Genomic DNA, 24629 nt, shown 5'->3' with positions numbered 1-24629 from the left:
GAGTATTTACAGTAGTTGGCCATACAATTAGAAACTCCTGCAATATGTAGCTCACACTTGTGTGTTGACGCTTACGTGTCACATGACTGGTTACTTTGACATGCATTCTGAGAGTGATGAAACATAAGCAAATTAATGAATTAACAAACCCATAAGTGTGTAAATACATTAATATAAATACAATGTATATACGTGTCATTGCATATATATATATATATATATATATATATGTATTTATGTATGTATGCATGTATGTATGTATGTAGAGCATGTCTAAACCGGATTGATATTGTCAGCGAGTCGGTCGCAGCTTGCACGCGGCGTTGCCACGGTAACAGTCCGGGTGCAGTGAGCAGGTCTTGCGGCTGCTCTCCTGTTGCTGCATTGAGAGGATGCAGCACTGCCTCCCAGGCACAGGCAGATGGGGCTGGCCGAGCGAGAGCAAGTGTCGCGTGTGACTCACTGGCTCGTCTTCCACACGAGACTGGGAGAGAGGGAGTGAGAGAGGCTGGCCGGGGGGACAGATCCTCACACAATCCGGGGACTCTCGTCTGTGAGTCCGGGAGCGTGTGGCAGGGTTGCTGACTGCAGACGCCCAGACACTTCGGGGAAGGGTGAGGGTGTGCATATATATATATATATTTTATTCACTGTTCACAGGTTTTGTTGAATGCATTAATAACAATACACGGTTGTCTAATGACAGCACTTTTTGTCCTTTATAAACTAGTGCAAAAACAGAAACAGGCAGATCGCTGTTACTTTTGCTAGTTGCAACCTTTCTTTACTAGTCCGTCTGTTCACTAGTGTTATTGATTTGCGGATGCATTTATGTATTATAGTATAATAATAATAATAATAATAATAATAATAATAATAATAATAATAATAATAATAATAATAATAATGGGGAAAATACATTCTTTATTAAATTAATTCGAGGTGTGATGATGTCATTAATATCGACGTGCAATATTTGCTTTGAAAATGATGAGGGGGTACAAATAAACAAACAAACAAACAAATAAATGCGGGCCGTGTGCTTGCCGTGTGCTTGCTGTGTGCTTGCCGTGTGCTTGCTGTGTGCTTGCCGTGTGCTTGCTGTGTGCTGGCCGTGTGTTTGCCGGGTCAGAAGGCTTCGTATCATGACGGATAAAACAAGGGGGGTTTGTTTTATCGTGGATTTGATGGAAGTCATTGAACGGCGCAGATTTGTGTTGTTAATTCAGGGGCAGATACGAGAAGATGTGCTTTTAAAATAGACTGTATCGCAACAGGACACATCATGTCTAGAACTAACACACAGAACAGAACAATAAACAATACAGTCCATTCAACACAAGCGCTACTGTTATATTGTTATTATTATTATTATTATTATTATTATTATTATTATTATTATTATTATTATTATTATTATTCCATTGCTTGTTATATATATGCCATCACACATGTCTTATTTTAAACTAGACCTCACCCCCTATTGTACTGTATGCGTTATACAGTGAAACTTAAATACCAGCCATCTCTGCAGTATTATTTTTGCAGTAGCGATTCCATTGACTTCAGTGTTAATAGGCCTTCAATGACGAGCCCCACACTGTGAAGTCTCTGTGTGGTTTTGTTCCAGAATGCTGGATGTAGGAATTCATAATGTTTGTGTTTCATAGCTAGTGGATAGGGTTTCATTCAGGAGCATTGATTTAGTTTTACTTTGGAAACTCTGCCCGAATCCTCAGAAGCAGGTCATTTATTTTTAGAGTCGTCTTTAATCTGGTCCTGTTTGCGCAGCCACTGTGATGTGAGGTATGAGGGGGGAGATTTCAGAAAGCACTGTAGGGGGCGCTGTGGGCTGGGAGGCAGTCACCTTGGGCTGGAGGCCTGGGTTCGAATCCAGCATGGGCAGTGGTGGTGTCAGTGATAGCTGTAGCTTGGGTTGCACCTCTGAGTTACAAAAAAAACAGGAGGTCCAAACGGAAGGGGTTGTTAGATAGCCGACCTTCATCCGAAAAACAACAGGCAAAATATTACTGCTATAGCATTGATATTATGCACCCTGCACATGGTGGGCAGTAGGGATGGGGTTTCCTTTTAAAATGGGTAGCACATCAGTGAGGGGTATTGTCAGGGTATCATAGGGCTGCTCCAGCAATGCCTGTTGATCCATAATTACCCAGACCCCTCACCTGGCCTCTTGTTTTTAACGCAGTTCTGTTAGTGTTGCACAAACAGGGTTGTTCATCTGAGCCTTTTTTAAATGAGTGGGCTCAGCTGTTTGGGTTCAGGCGTTTTAAATGCACGCTCTTCTGCAGTCAGAACAACATTTATTTGACACGAAAGAGAATAAAAGATTGAGTTGAATTCATAACCCGAAGGCAAAAATAAATAAATAAAACAGACAAAGAGAAAGGCAGCTAAGAATAAGGAAAGGGGGCAGGATGAGACTGACAGACAGACTGACAGACACTGACAGACTGACAGACAGACAGACAGATAGACAGATGGATAGGCTGACAGACAGACAGGCTGACAGACAGACAGACAGACAGACAGAGAGACTGACAGATAGACAGATAGATAGGCTGACAGACTGACAGATAAACTCCTGAGCTATTAGTCATTTATAACCTCCCACTGCTGCAAGTGGCGTTGGTGCACAATCAGCAGTAGTAAATAGACACAGAGGTTTTAGCGTGAGACTGAGCAAGGCTGTGTTACTATAGTCATGAGCAGCACCTTGGCCAGCCGTGAAGCAAGAAGGGCAGGGAGTCTTTATAAAAACAACTGCCTGGGTGCGCCTTATATAAAAGACCCGTCCTTCCTCCACAGAGAGATCTTTCTATTTTTAAAAGCAGTTCATTTCTGAACAGCCTGCCTTCAATGCTGTTGCATAACCAGCTTTTTATAAGCTGAGCGCTGGCTTCTTCTTATCTTCAGGGGGAGAGGGAAGGCAGGGAGGCAGGGAGGGAGGGATGCAAGCAGGGAGGGAGGCAGGCAGGGAGGGAGGCAGGCAGGGAGGGAGGGATGCAAGCAGGGAGGGAGGCAGGGAGGCAGGCAGGGAGGCAGGTAGGAAGGGAGGCAGGCAAGGAAGCAGGCAGGGAGGGAGGCAGGCAGGGAGGCAGGCAAGGAAGCAGGCAGGGAGGGAGGGAGGCAGGCAGGGAGGCAGGCAGGGAGGCAGGGAGGCAGGCAGGGAGGTTGGCAGGGAGGGAGGGAGGCAGGCAGGGAGGCAGGGATGCAAGCAGGCTAAAGGAAATGTGTTACTGTCACTTCTTGTTTGGTTAAGTATATGTCTTGTTTCATAAAAGAGAAGTTGTCGGCATTTTCTGTATTTATTACTGTGTAACTCTGCCCCATTCCTCAGTATGAAAAGAGGCTGCAGTACAAACCTGCAGGGAAGTCTGATTGAATCTCAGTGATATAATCAAACACGTGGGTGTGAATCAGCAGGAGCTGTCCAGCAAATGAATTGGCACTATTGTTAACTGAGGAAGGCTGATTGTGATAGCCCTGCACAGGTGCCCATCTGCCTCTGTAATGAGTTCAGCTGTCAATGGTAACAGTCTTAGATCCTCACGGTAATGCAAGCTGGGACTTCAATAACACACATGAAGAATGAATAGACTTGCGCTGCCTTTTGTTGCCTTTTTGCAATCTGTTGCGCTGCATCAAGTCTTGGAGAGTGTTCCCAGAATGCAGATTCATTTTCATACGAACATTTCATTTCTAGATGAAGAGTGGAGTGGGGAGAGGGAGGAGGCATGTCTTGAGATCTTCAGCTGCGTATTCAAGCTCATTCATTCATTTGAGATGATTGCCGTTGTGGAGCAGAGGGTATAATTAGCTTCAAGTGCAATTTTAATAATTGCTATAAAACTACAGTTCCGATCTTCAGAAAGATTGGAGAGGAGGCAGTGATTCTGCGGACGCAGGAAGCCTCTCACTGAAGTCTGGCTCAATATACACACCTCACTTGCTTTCACTCATCTCAAGCCCCACTTGTTATGCGCAGCATCCTTTTGAAGACTATTAAAGAAAATGATCTTGTGTCAGTCCCTATTTGTGTAAAGATATGCACAGGAATGAAATCAGGGGGAATCATCAGTGAACTTCAAACATGTTATGATCCTGTCAATTCTGCCAGAAAACCCTAATCTTTAGCTGGGCCAGTGCAGTACAGTCCTTCATAACTGCAAAACACACTCAAGCGTCAGGCGTACAGCAGCAAAGAAAAGTAGCTACAGTTTAGGCAAACGTTTCAACGAAATGTCAAAACGATCATCAAAGTGTATTACCAAGTTTCCTTCCTGTGAGTCAGCCCTGTTTGTTAATCTTCCTTCCTGTTGAGCAGTGAGCTGAGGGAGGGATCGCGTACCTGCCAGGTGTTTGATATAACCCTGTGTACCCCCCCGTGTCGCTCTCCAGAGCCTGGCTACAGACGTGTCCAGCCTGGTCTGTTGAGAAAGTGCCCCCTCTGGAGGAGTTATAGCCCTGCATTAATATTACTGACAGGAGATTAGCGAGAAGGAGAGAGGCAATAAATAATATGAAAAGGACACAAACTGCCTGTTGGAAACGTGCCTGGAGTTATTAGCTAGAGTGCCTTGAGTGTGCTGGCAGCACCTCTGCAGGCTTGTGGGGCTCGCTCTGTAAGCAGCGCCTGTGTGTGTGTGTGTGCGTGTGTGTGTGTGTGTGTGTGTGTGTGTGCGTGTGTGTGCGTGTGTGTGTGTGAGTGTGTGCGTGTGTGTGTGTGAGTGTGTGCGTGTGTGTGCGTGTGTGTGTGTGTGCGCGTGTGTGTGTGTGCGTGTGTGTGTGTGCGTGTGTGTGCGCGTGTGTGTGTGTGCGTGTGAGTGTGTGTGCGTGAGTTGGATCTGCATCAGTCCCTTTAATTAGAGCCAGTGATATTGAAACAGTGAAATCCTGTTCCACATCAGCTCAACCAAGAGCAGCACAGGACTTGTATCAATGTAACTTGGTTAGGACGCCAGATTGAGTGCTTCAAAACCAAAACACAAATAAGAATAGCAAAAGGGGGCCCAGTATGCAGTCCGAGCGTTACTGCTCAAAATGCGTGTTGGGTGTTGCAGCCTCAGAAGGTTTGGCTGCGTGTCCGGCACACCTGCGTTCACAGGCAGTATAACCAACGTTAGTTTTGCTCTTCTTGTTGTTACAGATCAGAAGCCTGCCAGTCTGCCAGCCCTGCCCTCTGGGATGCCCGCGTCACCGCTCTCCGCTGATAAAGAAGCTCCAGAGTAGCACAGAGCGGAGGAGAGCTAATTCAATCAGAGATCCCGGTCCCTGCTAATGATCTCCGAGCGCAAACCCCGTCAGAGACAGATCAGACCCGACAGTCAGCACACATTCATTCAGGAATTCATCTGCCCTGCTTTAAGGAGACTTGTTGGTTTTATTTTTTTATGAAAAGCCGTGCAGGGAAGCGCGCGCGTGACAAGCTGATGTTTTTTTTATGAGGTTTGGAAGTTGGCGATGGAATGCAGGCTTGCTGATTGAGAATTTAAAAATTCCAAACTACATTTTGAGAGCAAAGCAAACATGAGCGCGGTGAAGCGCTGGGCAACCAGGAGCTCAAGAAGCCTTCAACCTGACGGAGGGGACAGCGAGCTGGCGAATACCGCTCCCCTCGAGCTGGGAAGAGGATGCACTGCCTGTTCAAGCCTCAGCGTCTGCTGACTGCGTTTCACTGAACGTGCTTCCCAGCATCAGGCACCTTGAAGTCAAAACCCCTCTGAAAATACATGAACACAATGCTTTGAGGTGTTAATAAGTGTGCATGAGAAACTTCTAGTTAAACAGTGCCGTGCAAGGCTGATCGGAAGAAGTCTTTCTTTGTAACTGATTGAGATGCCTTGACCAGGACGGATTTCGTTGTATGTAAACTTCAGTGCTTTGAAGAAACTTGAATTGAACCCACTGTATAGTTGAAGTGACTGGCTGTGTGTGTGTGTGTGTGTGTCTGAACTAGTAGAACTCACCCTGGAGTACGCTGTGTGGAAGCGTGTTTGTGCCAGTGTTAGGACCAAAACCAACATTCTGCTTGTGTGTGCAATACTTTGTGTACCAAAAACAGAACAAAACTCAAAACTGAAAAAAAAGAAAGGCAACCCAAGTCTTGTTGTTTAGCATGGGTGTGCCAGCATATCCACTCTGTATACGCTTGCTGGGTGGATGTAGATGAGTCCTGTGCTTTGCAGCAAGGTGTTTTAAAATGTGTTCATTTGCCAAAAGGTTCTTAACCGAAATCCTCAACGAGTAGTGGGGATCCTACCTGGAGCGACCCACCAGCCTGTGCTTTGCTTCCTCCTCTGTGCCTCGTGAGTGAGTGCCGACCAGACTGCGTGTGCCAGAATGAGCCAGCAGGGGGACTCAGACGCGGAGAGCTCCCAGCCGCTGGTTTACACCCTGGAGGAGCTGGAGTGCAAGATCTGCTACAACCGCTACAACACGCGCAACCGCAAGCCCAAGGTGCTCAGCTGCCTGCACCGCATCTGCACCAAATGCCTCAAGAAGATCGTGGACGTGGGCGACTCCTCGCCCAGCATCATCAGCTGCCCCTTCTGCCGCCACGAGACCCACGTTCCGGACGAGGAGGTGTGGCTCCTCGAGGATGACAGCAACATCCTGGCCATCCTCACCTACCAGGACAGGGTGCGGCAGGGCGGGGCGGACGGGGCCCCAGCGGAGGTGGTGCTGACCCCCAGCAGCCTGAGCGGAGGAGGAGGAGGAGGAGGAGGAGGAGGAGGGGGCGAGCAGTCCCACAGCTCCTCCGACTGCCTGGTCATCACCATCATGGAGGTGCCGGGGGGGGACGCTCCCCCTGCGGAGACCATGAGCATGCTGAACATGGTGCGGCTCTACCGGCCGCCCAGCCTGGACTCGCTGCCCTGCCACCTGCCTGGGCACAAGTGCCGCTCCTGGACCTCCAGGACGTTCCCGCGCTGCATCATCGGCTTCCTGTGCCTCGTCTACTTCAGCTCCCTGCCCCTGGGCATCTACCTGCTCATGATCCAGCACCTCATCCTGGGGGTCATCCTGGTCAGCCTGGTGCCCTCCACCCTGGTCCTCTGTGTCTTCTACGGGTTCTGCCAGTGCCTGTGCCACGAAATCACAGAGTCCATTGCCACATGACACCACCCCCCCCTCACCCGCACCTCCCCTTCTCCTTCTTTCTCTTCACCGGTGACTGGAGTCAAGGCTGGGTCGCGCTGGACTGAGCTAGCAATCGTCATCACCCTATCTGCTCTGGTTACTAGCACTACTGGAGGACGCTGCTGTCCTGTGAAAGCAAAGGCAGTCGTTTAACTTTGCTGTTTGTTTTACATCCTGTACTGAATGTGAATTCCCCAGTCATCCCAGGACAAACGTTTATCGCAGTGTGTGAATTATATTTATATATATATATATATATAATGAAAAGGTTTTTTTTTATATGTACACTAAAGGTTTAAATGATTATAAAATCAGAAGCCGTTCTTCAGCTGTGTAGAATGAAAGTGCACACAGTGCAGTTCTCTCTATATATGTGTACATACAGGGGAATGGGCAGGTCTGGATTAGCTCTTAGAGCTGTTAGCAATTCACTGGAGAAAACCCATGAGCAGATCTTCATGGTTCTTGTCTGTTTCTCAAACACTAAGGTGTTTTGCCCCCATGTTTATAGGGGCAGGGGTACTGAAGACGACCATTGACTCAGAAAGGGGAAGCAGGCTGGCAGGAGGCTAGCTCGGGGACTGAGCAGCTGACCAGGGCTGGGGTCAGTGCACTCCAACCTGCTCAGCAGACTGTTTCCCTACAGACTGCATCTGCCCCACTGTCCATGTGAGGGAGGCCGTGGGTTCGAGTGGCTCAGTGGTTGTTAGAGCACCAGAACCACTATAAAACATGCGTTAAGCTTTAGGGTCTTTCTTACCCTTTCAAAAAACAAGAGCCTAGATCCAGTGTATTACTTCTCACTGTATTCCATTAAGAGTTCTTATTATAGCCGCTGTGAGCTGCTCTGGATATTCTATAGCTCTCATGCATCAGCTTGTTAGCCTATTCAATCAGGAATAACCTATGTGAGTACTGTCTGCAGAAACTGTTCAGATTCTTTCTAGCGGCCAGTGGGGGGGTTGAAAGAGAAGAATGAGACACAAAGGAAAGCGGATTTCTTGCTGATGTTTTTGTCTCGATGTATGTGATGTGTACCAAAAAATGACAATAAAAAAGTGAATATTTCTCTACAGTAGTGCGCAGTCCAAGTCCACTCTGAGTGAGGTACGTGTGTGAACAGCAGGGGGCGCTGTACTTACAGACCTGAAGCACTGCATGGCATGCTGAAGAACAGCAATGCAAACGCTGCACCACACTGCATGCTTCACAACAGCAATGCAAACACTGCACCACACTGCATGCTTCACAACAGCAATGCAAACACTGCACCACACTGCATGCTTCACAACAGCAATGCAAACACTGCACCACACTGCATGCTTCACAACAGCAATGCAAACACTGCACCACACTGCATGCTTCACAACAGCAATGCAAACACTGCACCACACTGCATGCTTCACAACAGCAATGCAAACACTGCACCACACTGCATGCTTCACAACAGCAATGCAAACACTACACCACACTGCATGCTTCACAACAGCAATGCAAACACTGCACGCTTCACAACAGCAATGCAAACACTGCACCACACTGGTCAGGCAGGTACACTGAGGCACAGCTGGATCCATTTCACACACAGACCTTGGTGCTTTTTACCCTTTATAATGATGAGGTCCCATCTCAATACATTAGGATGCACCTCAACCATATTTTTTCCTTATAAGATTTATATATATATATAGAGAGAGAGAGAGAGAGAGAGAGAGAGAGAGAGAGAGAGAGAGAGAGAGAGAGAGAGAGAGAGAGAGACAGAGACAGACACTGCTTAGAGCACACATTGTGTATAGAATTTATAAAATAGTTCATGTATATATACAGTCGCAAGCAAAAGCATTTGGGCAGTTAAAAAAATGAGAAAAACCACAAAGAAAGTGATTTCTATCATTTCTAATTGTTCTATTGAAAGATATAAAATTATAGTAGATATTCAGCTTCATAATAAAACAACACACATGCATAAAATGAAAAATAAAAAACAAAAACGAGTGTCATACTTTGACAAAAGTATTTGGGCACCCTCACATTAGTATTTTGTGTGCCCATGCTTTGCTTCCTTTAGATCTTGCAGTCTTTTTTTTAATTTTGAAACCAGTTCCTGGCATCTTTCCAGAGATATTTTTGCACATTCTTCAACACATACAGCTTTGAGTTCTGCAATCGACTTTGGTTTCCTTTTTGCAACAGCAGCCTTCAAGTCAACCGACAACATCTCAATGGGATTCAGGTCTGGGGTCTGAGATGGACAATCCATAACTGCAATATTCCTTTTTTTCAGAAATTCCTTTTTTGGGAATATCTTTCAATAGAACAATTACAAATGATAGCTATCACTTTGGATTTTTTAAATTGAGTTAACTAAATGAAAAGCAGAATATTTATGTAACATACAGGACACATTATGCAGAGTTTGTTTAAACTGCTGTCGATGAATACTAAATTAGGAGGCACTGCATCATTTAGAAAGGCAGCCATTATTCATTCATTATTGAAAGCAAAAGAGATGTTTATCTGGGATTTATTCCCAATTAGCAGCTCAGGAGGGGGGCTAACAGGGATTGTGTTACCTTTCTAGCACACTCAAATAATCTGCTGTCACTTCATTAATTAAAGATCTATTAAATGAGAATGTGTTAAATAATCAGTCTGTATCTCCTTTCTCTGGTGTTGCTGTTTAAACCCTCGACAAATTTCAGAGACAGAGAGAGAGAGAGAGAGAGAGAGAGAGAAAGAGAAAGAGAGGGGGCAGAGAGAGAGCAAGAGAGGGGGTAGTGAGAGGGCAGAGAGAGAGAGAGCGAGAGGGGGTAGAGAGAGAGAGAGCCAGAGACAGAGAGAGAGAGGGGGCAGAGAGAGAGAGAGAGCGATGTGCATCCCTCTCAGGATCGGGAGAGGCTGATCTCTCACACAGCACCACAGGAATCTCAGATTTGTCTCTGCAAGCCCATTTAATTTGCATGACTGGTTTAGCACAATGGCTTTCAGTAGTAGAGAAACACAACTATACAAATTACTAGCATGTAAAAAAAAACAACAATTAAGCATGCATTAGCTGTATTAGCATTTCACTGAACGTCTTAAAAGTCTGCTTGCTTGTGTATTAGACCGCAGTCACTGCTCTCCCTGGTGAAGAAGGGTGCCGCCGCGGTGTGGGAGCGTCAGGTTCACTCTGGTAAATGCGTCCTGTGCGTTTCCATGCTGTGTATTTGCATTCAATTCCCTGGCACTGTGCTGTCCGAAGGGGCTGGTGCAGGCGTTTCACGAGGGGTTCCTGGAGAGAGAGAGTTAGGGTACAGGGAAATGGGTTCTAACAAGTTCCCTACCAGAGCAAACACATCTTAGACACGCCCAGGCAGCCAGCCTCACTTTACTGTACATTGACTACACACCTTTAAATGTGTGCAAAACGTGAGTATCTCAAATCATTAGAGTGGATGTGTGTGTGCGTCTGTGTGCGTGTGTCTCTGTGTGTGTGTGTCTCAGTGTGTGCGTGCGTGTCTCAGTGTGTGTGTCTCAGTGTGTGCGTGTGTCTCTGTGTGTGTGTGTGTGTGTGTGTGTGTGTGTGTGCGTGTCCAGCTCTGTGATGTCACAGTTTCTATTTGCCACTCAAGCCGAGCGGTGAGTCAGCGATGAGGCTGAGGTCACAGAGAGCGCTGCCGGAGAGCTGAAACCTGCAATTACTGTGACAGCCTGTATACCTGTGGGAGAGGAGGAACAGCTTGCACAACAGAACAAGAGATAAATATAGAGAAGGGGGGGCGGGGGACCAGGCTGATTGGACAGACACGGGCTAGATCAGCAGAGCCTCTCCCTTGGCACACTAATTTAAGATCACACTCGCTTGCCAGGGCCCTTGGGAAGACAGGCCCCTTCTGGAAAAAAAACATGTAAAAAAACACTCACAATCCAGCCGGGACAAACTCTCAGTCAGTTAACCACAGGGTGCACTGGCTACAGGTGGCTAGGACCATTCTTTTGAAAGAGAGGAATAAGAAGAGAATTGAAGCACTTGTTGCTATTAAAAATGTTCAGTGATGTAGCTAGGTCACTGGCGTGCTTGACACAGTGCCGTGTGGCGTTAGGTAACCCCTGACGCCTTCAGCAGAAACAACACTATCATCTTGAGCTGGCACCTTGTCCCCCAGGCAGCTAACTCCAGCTCACTCCTCGTACAAAACCCATTCTCTCACACGCCATTTCCTTACATTAGGGTTGCATCTTCTAGTTCTGCTTCAGGTTCTTATTAAAGCGATCGAGAGAGACAGTGTAAACTGAGCTCAGCTCAACCTCCCTCTTTCCACCCTCCTCTCAATTAGCAGTAATTCATTACCGTGTTGTCTTGTGTGATTACAGCAGCAGCAGCAGCAGGGCGGCCCTGGGGAGGAAATGTTTTTGAGAAGGAGCAGAGAAAGGAAGGTGAAGTTTCCAAGCCTGGGTAAACAGCCGTAGACGTACGTGTGTGTGTGTGACTATTTCAATGAAAAAGACAAGAGGCACTGTTTTAATCGTCAGTGCAGATAAGTACAATTAATCTGCAGCAGATCAGTGTTAAGAGAGGTGGGTTTTCATACGAGCACAATGTGACAGTAGAAGTGATCTGTGAATTGATCTAACCACTGATTTGTTCTCTTGCAGTAAATCTGCTAACCTGCTAGTCTGCAGGAGCGGTGAGTGATGAAGCTGCTGTGAAAACCAGCAGAGACCAGACAGGTAACACACCATGCTAATCTCTGCTAGCTACAGAAGAGAGGCTTTTTCTTTGTTTTTAGTTTAGCGTCGGAGTGATTGAACAAGCTCTTTGTCAAGCATTGTGTTTAAGTGCAGGTTAGCTTGATTGAAGATGTGAGAATGAAATGGCTGTTCCATAGCGGAGAGTGCAAGAGTATTTTTAGTGCACACTAGGGTGCAAGTGAAAGTGATGGAGAGTGGAGAGCGGGGTGCTTGAGTTCTCCGCAGTGTGGAGTGTGACAGTGCAGACATTTTGATATTGTTGTTTTCAAGCCTGTCAGAAACCTTAAACACAGAAAGGGTTGCACTTCCTGTTGATTGACATTGTGTTGCAGATCCTGAGTGCTGAAGGTCCTGCCTGCCTGAGCCGTGTTCCCGAGCCGTGTCCCTGAGCCGTGTCCCCGAGCTGTTTTCCCGAGCCGTGGGGATGCTGAGTATCTGGAGGCGCTCAGTGAGCGAGGTGCAGGCTCTGCAGGCTGCGGTCAGCGTGTGTAAGAAGGCCCAGGCCTCTCTGGTCAGAGTGACCGCCTGCTTCCAGCAGCTGGTGCTGAGTGTGGGGGGGAGCTCAGACTGCAGCCGACTCCGAGAGGAACTGGAGGAGACCCGGCTCAGAGCTCACCAGATCAGCACCGGTACAGCCCTCCTTGTACTCACCTCACTGCACTGCAGGGCTCTTGTTTTAGGCGTTACATTCAGGTGGTTTCACACACAACCCCATTAGCATTACTCTTACAGTGTAAGGTAGTCTAGTGCTAATGAGGATCTGTGAAACCAGCTTTAGAAACACTGTGTTAAGCACTGTGTGGAAGCAGCATGAGGATGTTTGAAAAACGACAGGGTGGTGTTTTAGGTTCACATAGACACACATGCTGTGTTTACTTATTTTTGCATTCCGTAATAAAGCTTCCCTAAACACTGGGAACAAGAACAAGGCTGTTGCTATAAGTTGCAGGGCAGTCTTGTTGCTTCTTGAATCACACCAGGGCTGGTGAGGAACGAAGCTCAAGCTCCTTCCTGACTTCTCTGTGAACAGAGCCCAGCGCAAAGCGTCTATTTCAGGCATTGAGTTTGGAATATCGCTGGAGAAAAGCAACACTCAAGACCAACACTCGAGACCAAATCTGTCTGGAGAGTGGGAACTCAGATCAGAACGGCAGCAGTCCGATTTCTTTTAGTATGTGTTAGAGTTATGGATGAATAACCTTTGGCGTGCGTCTCCCTCTGCAGGTCTGTGTTCCCGGCTGACCGCTCTGCTGACCGGTGGCCGTCTCTTCGGTGAGGAGCAGCAGGAGGTGGAGAGGCTCTGGGTCCTGTTCCTGTCCGGTCTGGAGCTGCTCCAGCTGGAGCTACGCAAGGCCTTCCACCTGCAGGCCGTGTTCCCTCTGGCCAGCCCTCGGGACAGCCGGGCGCTGGTCAACACCGGAGCGAGTGGCCGCAGCGCAGAGGTGGCTGCACAGGCAGCGAGCGTCCAGACCCCCTGGGGCGAGGCGGAGGAGAAGGGAGAGGGGGCACCCCCGAATCTGCTCGGGCACATCGTGCTGCTGGACTCCATGGTCCAGGAGATGGTGCAGAAGGTGAACGTGCCCATATGGACGGTGGCAGCTTCGGAGGAAGGCGATGGGGAGATGGAACTGGAGTTAGAGGGAGCCACTTCAGAGGAGATGCTGACCACCGACATGGAGCAGAAAAGGGGCTGCTTCAGGGGCTGGCTCCTCTGCTTGATGCCCTGAAAATACACAGAGATACACCGGTAGAAGCAGTTGTATTTTTAACCTAAGGAGCAAAAGCCTCTAAGCCAGGCTGCTGGATACCAGTACCTCTTTATTCTTAGTCTGCTAGACAAGCTTTCCTAACCATGAATATAACCAGGATGGGAATCCAGTGAGGTGTCAGGGGCTCCGAATTAGCCATCAATGTGTATGCTTAGTTCAGACATTGTCAGTTTAAAACAGATGGAATGGGTTAGAGATAGGATTAGAGGTTTATGCACAACAATTCAGTAGTGAAAAAAAAAATTGCATCCTGCGTCTCAACACTCCACTGCAGGCTGAGCAAAGAAATTGCAAGGGGAATAAAACAAATCTGCTGCAATATTGTGCACTTAGTTAATTGAGAAGTGAAGACACACCAGGATTGACTGCTAAACCTCATAGAGAATGTCTAAATGGTACTGTACACTTCCGCAAAGGCTAAAATAAAGAACACTTACTAGAACGCATACATCTGGTTCAGGAAATGTTTTATTCCAATGCTCCCTCGTTTAACAAAATGATATCCAAAACGGATTGGTTCTCTCCCTACTTTGATAGTGGTGATAGCAGGACAGGTCTATTTTCATACACTGCCGTTTTCAGTTTCAATGAAAATGTTTACACCCAACTGTGCAAACATTTTTTCTGCGTAGTTTTAGTGCTAGCGTGAGGAAATCAAACAGGACCTGCCTGGTAATCGGGGGGTCCTCCCACTGTCCCTGTCTCTCACGAAGCTCAGCTGTGTGGCAGTGATCTCCCTCACTCACACAACCTTGACATACTGAGTCTGAAGGGTTGAAGTATTCACTACCCGCTAGCAAGTATTAGAGCAGACACCTTGAGGAGAAAAATGTGCATGACAGCACTAAACATTCAAGTACAATAATGTCATGGAAAGTGTGTTTAATTAAAGAACAAAGCTGAGACACACAGCAGCCCATAGGGGAGGAGACTCTCCATCTCTTATGGGTGAGTTCTGGTTTAAATCACTCAGCACCCTTCCCCTTTCTCCTGCAATGAGATGTATTACTGACACCAACACAAAAAGCAGAGTCCAACACACTTTACAGGAAACATCTTTATTCACAAGGCATTTAAAACTAAAAAAACAAAAACAAACAAAAAAAAAAACGGTATTTTACATTGTAGGGAATTTACATAATTGGAGTGGAAGATGGGAGAGAGAGGAACGAGAAGGAGAGACAGTAAATAAGACTTGGAGAGGCAGACAGAAAGGACAGCAGGCTGGATGGCTTCACCTTTCCATTTCTTGAATAGCATACAGTTCATGCAAATGGGTCTTGTAGGCTGCAAGAGAGAAAAAAAAAATCTTAAAATGAAACATTTTCCCCAAAAGACAAGACTTGTATCAGGACAGGAAGCATCAATAGGACAAGCTAATGACACGGGTTCACACAGCAGGATCAGTGTGGCTCACGTGGTGAATTACAAGACCATGCATAACAGTAAAGCATAAAGCAGTTAATAAAAATCATTTGACAGAAGTGAATCTACAAACTGCCTTTCCCAGGGGAGCCTACCAATAGCAGAGCCATCATTCACACACACAGTGGCAGAACCTTAGGAGCACAAGTCAAAACTCACAAGACATGGTGGACTGAACAAAACCAACAGACTACCCACCTTCTTGATCTGCCCACAGCTCTGCAGCATTAGCATTCAAGGGACTCTCGTTATTGGGTTCTGGAGAAAGAGAAGGAGGCAACAGATTAAACAAGGCATTCATTGATATTATCCAAACGTACAGTAGGGGATAGGAGACTATATTACACTGGCTGGGAGAAGCTTGAACACAGAAACTTGTACACTGGGTGCGTTAAGAAAACGAGCGTCTCGGAGCGAGAATTTCCACTCGCTCGGATCACCGATGAAATGTGCAGCGCTCCGAGCTGCTCAGGGGGAGCGGAACTGAGCACGCCATTGAGTGGGATCTTCCACTGAGCTGCTCAGTTACTTAATGGACCGTAAGAATTGCACAAGCAGGAGTGTGTGTGTGTGTGTGTGCGACAGCTGAGAGATGCACACCTCCCAGGAGACTCTGGATGGACATCAGGATGGAGCGCACATCGTACAGCGCGGACCACTTGTCCTTCAGGATGTCCAGGCAGATGAAGCCCTGCGTGTCCACGTTGGGGTGAAAGCAGGGGGTGATGAACTTCACTGTGGGGGCGTTGAAGGGGTAGCCGCTGGGGAATTCCAGAGAGAGCTTGAACCGCAGGCCTTCATACACCTGGAAGAAAAAGAGAAATTCAAAGAAAGTTATTTACTCAACACCCTGGAGCAGAACAGTCCAACCTTTCATTCAAAGCCATACAAAAACTAAAAAAGTACAACATAAAAGTTTAATAAAACTACACAGCTTACTGAGAATCGTAGCTAAGAAACGCCGAGACACAAGGTTTAACCAGAACAGCACAGACACAGCTTCAGTGTGTTTGCGCTCATGAACCATGCGTTGTGTTTCAACAGAACACCAGTTCAGCTGGATTTTAGCTGTACTTGCTTCTACCAAGGCCTATGGTGTAGTCTTTTCAAACCCATGAGGAGCCTTGAAGACACACAAACACCTGCTCTGACTTCACTGAACACTAATTCACTGCTTGACATGTTTATTTACCCCTCCGCTGTCCTTCAACGAGCCACAGTACGTTTTGAAGCACATGGTCTATGAAAGTAGCGCTGCTGTCTGCACACCTGCTTAATCTAGCCTGTCTTGAGAAGGCACGTTTGCTTGCAGCTGTCCGACCTCCATCCCTAAAAGCATGCAGTCTACCACAAGCAGCCTTTTCACGGCAGGTTTGAAAGCAAGGTTAGGTTTGGACAGCTGGTCTGAAGCAGGTGGTCCTCCCCACATGGTGACACATGCTTTACTGAAAACACAGAAGTGTCTGAGATAGCACAGAAGCTTCTGCAGCCCCCTCCCTCCACAGCCAATATATTCATTGGCTGGACCCCAGTTTTACTGGGAGGACTCACTGTTTCTTTCGCTCCATCTATGGTCCCAATCCACTTGAAGAGGTTGTCCGACTCTGGGAAAGCAGAGATCCCTTTGTCTCCAGACATCTAGCGTGGAAGGGGCAAACGAATTAAACTTTGCTTGGGATGACTGGCAGGAAACATTATATATATATAAAAGAAATTAAACCAAAAATAAGACTAACTTACCATCAGAGTCATCAGCTCTTGCTGTAGCCTGAAAAATAAAAGAAACGCTTTTACCCCATCAGAGGATATTAATAAACCTGTAGTAGTAATAATAACACAGGAACAATTTGAATTAAAAAGTCTCAAGTCTGATGACAGACAGGACATCTGCAGTACAAATAAACCTGTTTTGTCAGCTGCTGAGACACCACAGAACATGTCACGGCATATCGACATTAATCAGACATGGGGTGCAACTTAAAAACATCAGATAACCTGGTTTCAGCCACGCCTGTGGAAGTTGCGAGTCAGACTGCGTAATGTCCATCTGGAAGCAGGGTAACCTTTGCCCCAGACAGCAACTAATGGGTTAAACATTATCTCTCACAGATTTGCACGCACTTCAGGGCTAGGCCCGATGATTGTTACACATCTCCTAGGTTGAGCAATGGTGTGGATGTCGAGGTATCTGTAATACAAGTAAATGCTAATCTAACAGTGCATTTTAAAACGCTAGCCGGTTCCGAGCTCCACTTCAGATCACACGCTGCCAAGTCTTACCGTTTCGTCACCGACCCTCTCGCCGCGCTGCTGCCGGTCTCGGTGCCTTTCCTGGCGGCGTTGGATGAATTGGCAGCGGGGTCCATGTTCTGAGAAGCCATTACCTCCTTTTAAAAAATAAAATACAAAACTAAAAATCTTCCAGGTGACACCGCGTCCAGCAATCAACAGCGTCTGAATACGAGAGAGAGAAACAAAGACGCGTCAATATTGAGGGCCCTATACACAATTACAACCAACCGCACTCGATTATTTAACTCGATTAAGTTAACTACACATCCTTACGTGTGCAATTAAAGAAATCTATATTCCAGGCTGTATCCAAGAGCAGAAAGCTTTATATAAACAAATTATAAAAACACACACGTCACACTGGCTTGTATAAAGTGTTTCTGTTCTCAGTCAGAGCAATTCGACCAGCGATCAACTTTAACGAACAGAATATAATTGATGATAGCCAGCTACATACATGACATACAGCTTCACAAGACAACATGCAATCGCCACGGACACAACGGTTTGCTGGTTTTAAAACTTAAAGCCCCACACATTTGTACAAGTTAAACCCAATTTTAATATTGTTCTATTGTAAGAAATCTAAGTTACTAAGTAAAGCTATGGCTGTACTGGGATTACAACTGCACAAATAGTGTCCAAACATATCACTGTACAGTATAAGTAAATTAACAAATAAAACATGCGTTTCACAGTAATTAAAAAGTTACGATGCGATTGTGTGTCGCGGTCAATTCTTTGTTCTTCCGAAAATATTTGACAGTTTCCATGCCAATTTGATGAATAAATTAAAACAACTCTGACCTCGTTTTTCTCTCGAGTCCTCCCTTTGTGTCTCGGAAGCCCCTGCGTCGATTGAAATCCAGACTTTTCTTTCTTTATTTCTTTATTTGAGTGTTTAGTAGATTTCTTCAGCACGCACACCGCTCCACCTCACTCTTCTTGTGATTTCTCGTATTCAGTTTCTGGGTTTCCGGGACGAGATTTCAATCTTCAATCCCGCCCCAATGTTTGAATTTTTTTCAAATACGGTTACATCCAGCCTATCACAGCCGTCCGACGACCCCAACTATCCAATCGGAGCCCGTTGTTTAAAAACAAAACCTTAAAACAAGCTGCGCCCTGGCAACAGTTTCCAAGGGCGATGCATTTTGACCGAGACTTTGATTTGATTGGTTGCTTTAGATTTTAATTTGTTTCTCTACTTCATCCCTATTGGATAAACTCTGAAGAGTGAGTGACAGTGGTTACACAAGGATTTAAACCCTCAAGTTTATAAAGCACAAACCACACACAAACCCCTTCGTGTACACAATAAACTTTAATACTATCGAATACAGTGTATGTACAGCTTTCACTCAGTACACTTTCAATTATTTTTATTTTAAAGCTATTACCATTTACAAAACGAAGACTGGAGAATGCTATAAGAAAAGTTTCAAACGATATTCTTCACATTGCTAACTGTATGTTGCCAGGCTGATCTTCACAGCATCAACTGATTCGTAGTGACAGCTGTGACCAAACACTGGATAACATTTTTTTTTTTAAAAAACAGCAAAATGTTTGTTGATGATATAACGCACCAAGCCTTTTATTTCAAGTTGAAAAAAAGAAGAAAAAAAAATGCAAGCAATACCCCCCCAGCCTTTCCATTCATTAACACAATAGTTTGCAGTTCATTTTCATTCAAAATGACTGCTCTGTGCATTTGGAAACGTACAGTAGCACCTTGTGTTTTTGTTTAATTCTCCATCACAGCAGGTTTAATCTACGCTCTCGAGCCGAGCAATCGTAGCGCATCAGGGGATAGACCCAGTGGTTCTAACAGACTGGGAATCGAAATCTCCTGGCTCTTGAATCCCAGCTGTGTAGCTGGGGAGCCCTGGGGGTCTGGGCTGGGTAAACATTGTTTTATCTTCTCTTTCTGTGGGGGCTTCTCAGTCCTCTCTGTCTTCACAGCCCTGTGTACCCTATGAGAAGAGCACTGTCCCACAGTCCATTCAAACCAGATCTTTAAAAACTGAACTCATCGTTAGCAGGGTCAATTAACTAATGAAGGATCTACAGCAAAGCCCTGCAATGGAATGGACTGCAGAGTCAAGGCTGCCTACCTATCCCACCTGGACTGAAATTACTTGAATTTATTATTATTTTTTATTTATTTTCTGCAGTAATGAAGGTCTTGGCTAACACATAAAGTGAGACTCAAGGTGAACGACAGTTGATGTAGCTTTATTATCAAACGTCTCTGGCTTGAGAGGAACGCATGAGCTACACAGCCCCCTGAACCCCCAGCTATTCCCTCTCCGATCGCATCCCATCCATCGACTTCTGCATCTTCTCAATCATCCAGATAGGGACGGCAAACGGCTTCAGCTCATCCAGCTTCAGATCCGGGCAGTCCCTGTTGAAAATGATAAACACACACAACGGCATTGACATCACTGACAACGGGACTCCCGCTGCACAGCAGTGCGAGACATTATTCCACATTGGAGGGTCAGCTTAAATTAGACAGAAACTGATGGCGTTTTGGGGTTTTGCAGGTCAGCTAGTTTCACAATATTCCTGTTGTTTTTTTTTTTGTTTCTTTCGGTGTAATTTTAGGGGTTTTATTGATCGTTTTGCCTTCACCTGTAGTCTTCACTTTGTGCCAAGTCTTGGACATCTTCTTCAATAAGGAGGTAGGCCTGAAACGAGACAAAAGGTTTAGTGGAAAACTAACAAGACTCCCTGTTTCCCTTTGTATAGCAACAATAACAAGGATCTCACCATCTTCCCTCCAGTGGCCCTCATGTGCTGTCTATCTGCTAACCAGTGCTTATCCTGTGGATCTGCTGCATACTGGAAGAACAAGACATGTCAGTAACATACAATGCACATCTCCTGCAAGGACACAAGCCACACCGTGTCTCCAAACAACTAACTGGAACCTGCATTCACAGATGCCCTTGCACAGTTTCAACAGCATCGGAAAAGAGATTCCCAATACGCTGTCTACCCTACGACAGCTCAGCCAATCAGGTGTGGAGTCTGTAGCATGAGGAAGAAAGTCACAACGTCCTGTATTTCCAGTACATGGAACACAACTCGCTTGTAACTCATTTCCATGCAAAGTTTCATCAAATTAGTGCCAAGTGAAGGTAAACTGTAGCACAGCTCCCATTAAGCCAAACAATCAGAGGTCAGATTCGGATCCTAAGGGCTGTTCATGCCACGTTTCATCACAGCTGTAACCCCAGCCGGGCTGCTTACCTTAAAGAGGTCTGCGTGCTTGATGTAGATCCTGCCTCGCGTGCCACCCATTCCCAGTGCCCTGCAACACACACACAGAGACGGGACTGAGAGGGAGGCGGGTGCGGTGGTGCCAGCCACTCCCCACACACCACGCACGCTCACTTTACTCACTTGTTTGCACGAGAGCCCAGTACGAAGGTGGTGCTTTCTTTCAGCCTGGCCGGGTCCCACTGGAAAGAAAACAGAGAAATCTGAAAACACTGGCTCAAACCCTTTGAATTTTTTTTAAAAAGGGCTACTTCATTATACCATCTACTTAATGACTTTCTTACCAGTTTAAGGTAGCTATGTGTGATCTGTATACATCTCCTTTGCTGTTTCTGCTCAGATCATTATTAAAACAGATTTTACTGACCAACGTGTTTTTTCAACCCTGGGGGAGCTCCTTCTGAAAAGATACAAGCTGAACTCCTCCACCTGTCTGCAGAGATATTCCTTGCACATCACAAACTATTACACCCACGTGCCAGACACACAGCGAGACCATACCTTTGGACCTTCTCGCTTTATAACCTCTGCCACCTTGGCCTTCGACCTGGAAATAAAAGCAGCATGCAGAAGTGAACCGAGTTTCACGTATGCAGTAGGACAACATCTCTAAACAAATGAGCATGCACAGCTTCATCAGAGCAGGCTGCCATTCTCAACAAACAGCCTCCTACAGCTTCACCCATCAGCTGTCAGCAGCACAATGGAGTAGTCGGTCATCCCAAGGAAGCAATCCATTGAAACACATTGCTGGTCTCACAGAGTGCCTGCAGAGAAGCAGTGAAGGTAGGTTTGCACCTCCGAAGTTCTCGTGTCTGGTTTACTCACATGGAGCCGGTGGAAGCCGGTCGATCGTAGGGAATGACCGGTCCTGGAGGACGTCCTTTCCTCTATAGAAACAGGAACACCACGTCAGTCTAGCTATTCAATCATGACTGGAGGAAAGCATTGCCCCCCGATTTTACATTCAAAACCGATTCAGGATAGTTGAGCTCGATTGAGAACTCCCTAGAACTACCTTTTTAGGAACAGGGCTCGCTCTCTGACTGGACTCGTCTTCCATCTGCCTGACGCGCTGGGGAGAGGAAAGCACAGAATCAGACAGCCATGCTGCAGGACTGCAGTGATTTCATCATCAACCAACTGCATACAGCTCAGCACACCAACCAACAGAGCATTGCACTGCAGCAGCAAATCTAAAACACATGGGACATGACTCGCTCTGCACTCCACGCAGTGGTGCTTTAGCACTTAAACCAAGTGTCTTTTTCAATGTCTTGTCACTTCAAATTCACTTGTGCATTCAACTACAAGGCTGAGAAGTTTCTTTGCATGCAGGGTTTACCTTGGGCCCTGGGAGATCCAGAGCAGGCTTGGACACAGGCTTCTCCCCGTCTGTGAACAGCAGTTTGGCCTGCAGTGGTGAGAAACAGTAAGCGTGACACACAATGAGAGATGCGCTGCATGAAGCAAGCTGTTTTTCTTTTTGAAGGCGACACACGTTTCTGCATGATCCACGTCGAAGGCAATTCAGACCGCTTCTTTGACACACGCGTGTTGACGTGACAGCCGGCCATGCTCACCTGCTCCAGACAGTTCTGACAGGCCTCCCGTATCAACTGCTCGGGCTGCACCTCGTCCCCTACGTTCTCCTTCACGTTGCACGCTGCCTTCTGGAAGAACTGGGACAGGGGAAGAAGAGGGTTACCAGCAGGGTAGACACTGCTCCTGACCTCCCCTAACAGAGCCTTATAACCCTGCGAGATCTTGCACTGCAACAACAGAAATACAATAATCTGCTGCCCTCCTCCCCTGAGCTGCCCAACACCACCAAGCTACTAGAATCCACTAGCGGAGAAGAAGCAGCAGCTGTATTAAAGCACACAGCCACCTGCTGCTTCTCAGTGACTGAGCAGAGCGGCTGAGCTGGTGAACTGGGCACTCACCTTCATGTACTTGTTGAAGACCGCTCGGATGTCCTCGTTAATGCTGGGCTGCAGGACCGCTCGCAGTAAGTCCATGGAGATCACGGGGTCTGTAAAACTGGGAACAGCAGCAGCATGGTCAAGCCTGGCTCTGATACATGACTGAATCATGCGAACGGCTTAACCGCAATGCAAGAGAGCCAGGCTCGCCTGCATTCGTGGTGTTAGAGCATTTTAACCTCATTTCATCTCACCGACAGGACAGGGCGCAATCCTGAAAGGCATCGCACAGCACCTCACCCTCACAAAGCCAGTTTCCACAAGTACGTTTTCAACCACCTTGCATTTAATCGCTCGGGTCGACATTTGCAAAGCAGTGTCTCCGTAGAACAGAAAGCCAGAGAGTGCGTCATAAGGAGCTGCAAGCAAGGTGTCGGTGTAGCAAAAGCTGCAAATGAAGACAGGAAGCAGAGCAAGGCTGCTAACTGCTGTGCTGAGTAGTGATGCAGGGTGAGATCATTTTGAATTCGGCCGCTGGATTTAAGTGAAATTTAAACTTCAAGCATTATTTGTGCATGAGTAAACACACCTAAAGCATAACTGGGAAAGTAAATGACCTCTTCAGTCTGATGGGTAATAAATACACATTATATATATATATACATAGTTGGAGTGTTTACCTGACAGTCATTTGTGAGCGTCGACCCCTGCGGTGAACCTGCCTGTGTTTGATCATGATATTCCACGGGTTCTGGAATGGAAAAAGACCGCTGTGCAGTAAGAAGCATACGAGGCGATCGCTTTCAGACACACAACCAGGACAGATCCTGCTTCAGTGTGTGTGTCAGCCTCCGCCACAACAGCAGCGTTAACTCACGTGGGTCCCAATAAGACAGTTTTAATGGCAAACCCTCTTTTTGTTTCAGGGTTTCAACACCAACACCCAAGTAAATATTATTGCAAAACTCTCCCGTTTCACACCCATCGTTAACTTTTATTTAACCGCTCACATTACGTGTAGTGACATTTAAAAACGCTCGCTTTTAATTATACACTTTTGTCCCTGAACTATATGCACAGCTGTTGATCAAAGCAATTCATATTTACAGGTACATCTAATTTCCAAAAGGTCCTGGGAAAATCACACCACTAACTGCATAATTATTATTAATAATACTGTAATATACTCGCTGCACACGTATTTTTCTTTTTTTTAAAGAGGAACACACACGAACAGAATGTGAAGTTCCACACTGCACTGAAGTTATCGTTATAATCGTGACATACCCCTGGACAGATCCCTGGCTGTGTTCATACCGCCCAAGTGAAGGTGTTTTAAAAAGACTTTGTTGTTCTCAATCACTTACCACGGTCACCTGCTGTTCAACAGCATCGTCCTGGAGCCAGTCTCTTCGCCCTTCGTTTCTGTGAGCCCCCATTATCAATGCCTCAAGTGCAAATTAATTTCTTACCAACTTTCTTTGTATTATTATTATTTTCAATCGACGAATACTGAACAAAAAAAATAGCGAAAATGTGCAGCTATTTATTTAAAAACCGGAAAATATAATAGAGCTTTGTTTTTGTTATTTTACTTCCCCAGATGTAATGAGGTACCTTATATATAGATATATTACTTTCCCCTAATTTACTAGGGATACTGTGATATGTGTCTGCCTGTTTGTCTCACAGCACAAAACAGGAAGCCTTCTCTCCAACGCAATCTACCGCTTCCTGGAGTTCTACACCATCCGCCCGCCCCGTGACGCTACGCACGATGACGTTCGTGCCCTTTTATTAAGTAACTTTGTACTAAATAAACGGGAGAAGAGGGTGAAAAAATACTAGTTTTGTGCACCCGACCAACACCAACATGAAAACAGCCCGTAGTGCCGAAAAAAAATCGGTCATAGTTATATTTCAACAAAAACATAAGGCGCTCCCAATAATTAGTTTAGTTTGTGTATTATATTAGTGACAACAAAAATTGATATATGTATTTTTTTAAAAATGGTGGTACATTTTAAAC

The 24629-nt window shown here is 46.2% G+C and overlaps 4 protein-coding genes across 5 annotated transcripts; 2 read left to right on the top strand and 2 right to left on the bottom strand.

The window, feature by feature from the left end:
- Positions 1-343: 343 nt before the first annotated feature.
- Positions 344-8242, top strand: LOC117963910 (E3 ubiquitin-protein ligase RNF182-like). Its single transcript, XM_059003755.1, has 2 exons — positions 344-614; positions 5171-8242. The coding sequence occupies exon 2, from the start codon at positions 6364-6366 to the stop codon at positions 7141-7143; it is 780 nt and encodes a 259-aa protein (XP_058859738.1). The 5' UTR covers positions 344-614; positions 5171-6363; the 3' UTR covers positions 7144-8242.
- Positions 8243-10764: 2522 nt separating this feature from the next.
- LOC117422556 (regulator of G-protein signaling 9-binding protein-like) lies at positions 10765-14092 on the top strand. The gene is made up of 4 exons (XM_059003756.1): positions 10765-11724; positions 11803-11877; positions 12231-12527; positions 13123-14092. Exons 3-4 carry the CDS (start codon positions 12323-12325, stop codon positions 13623-13625), a joined length of 708 nt encoding a protein of 235 aa, XP_058859739.1. The 5' UTR covers positions 10765-11724; positions 11803-11877; positions 12231-12322; the 3' UTR covers positions 13626-14092.
- Positions 14093-14709: 617 nt separating this feature from the next.
- Positions 14710-18391, bottom strand: LOC117426756 (ubiquitin-conjugating enzyme E2 C-like). 2 transcript variants are annotated; one of them, XM_059003757.1, is made up of 7 exons: positions 18192-18391; positions 17373-17479; positions 16833-16860; positions 16644-16730; positions 15693-15897; positions 15291-15350; positions 14710-14954 (listed from the first exon to the last, which is right to left on the bottom strand). In XM_059003757.1, the coding sequence occupies exons 2-7, from the start codon at positions 17471-17473 to the stop codon at positions 14902-14904; spliced, it is 534 nt and encodes a 177-aa protein (XP_058859740.1). In that variant the 5' UTR covers positions 17474-17479; positions 18192-18391; the 3' UTR covers positions 14710-14901. The 2 variants fall into 2 exon arrangements, with proteins under 2 accessions (XP_058859740.1, XP_033900594.1); XM_034044703.3 differs by having other exon boundaries at positions 17373-17546; positions 18192-18389.
- Positions 18392-18689: 298 nt separating this feature from the next.
- On the bottom strand, positions 18690-24338 carry LOC117427665 (deoxynucleotidyltransferase terminal-interacting protein 1-like). Its single transcript, XM_034045853.3, has 13 exons — positions 23968-24338; positions 23281-23351; positions 22622-22718; positions 22259-22357; positions 22021-22089; positions 21694-21750; positions 21504-21565; positions 21177-21222; positions 20799-20857; positions 20646-20706; positions 20163-20234; positions 20025-20080; positions 18690-19794 (listed from the first exon to the last, which is right to left on the bottom strand). Exons 1-13 carry the CDS (start codon positions 24037-24039, stop codon positions 19686-19688), a joined length of 930 nt encoding a protein of 309 aa, XP_033901744.3. The 5' UTR covers positions 24040-24338; the 3' UTR covers positions 18690-19685.
- Positions 24339-24629: the final 291 nt, after the last annotated feature.

This window comes from Acipenser ruthenus, chromosome 29 (genome assembly GCF_902713425.1).
Source record: "Acipenser ruthenus chromosome 29, fAciRut3.2 maternal haplotype, whole genome shotgun sequence".
NCBI classification, from domain to species: domain Eukaryota; kingdom Metazoa; phylum Chordata; class Actinopteri; order Acipenseriformes; family Acipenseridae; genus Acipenser; species Acipenser ruthenus.
This window is presented reverse-complemented; position numbering and strand designations above follow the sequence as displayed.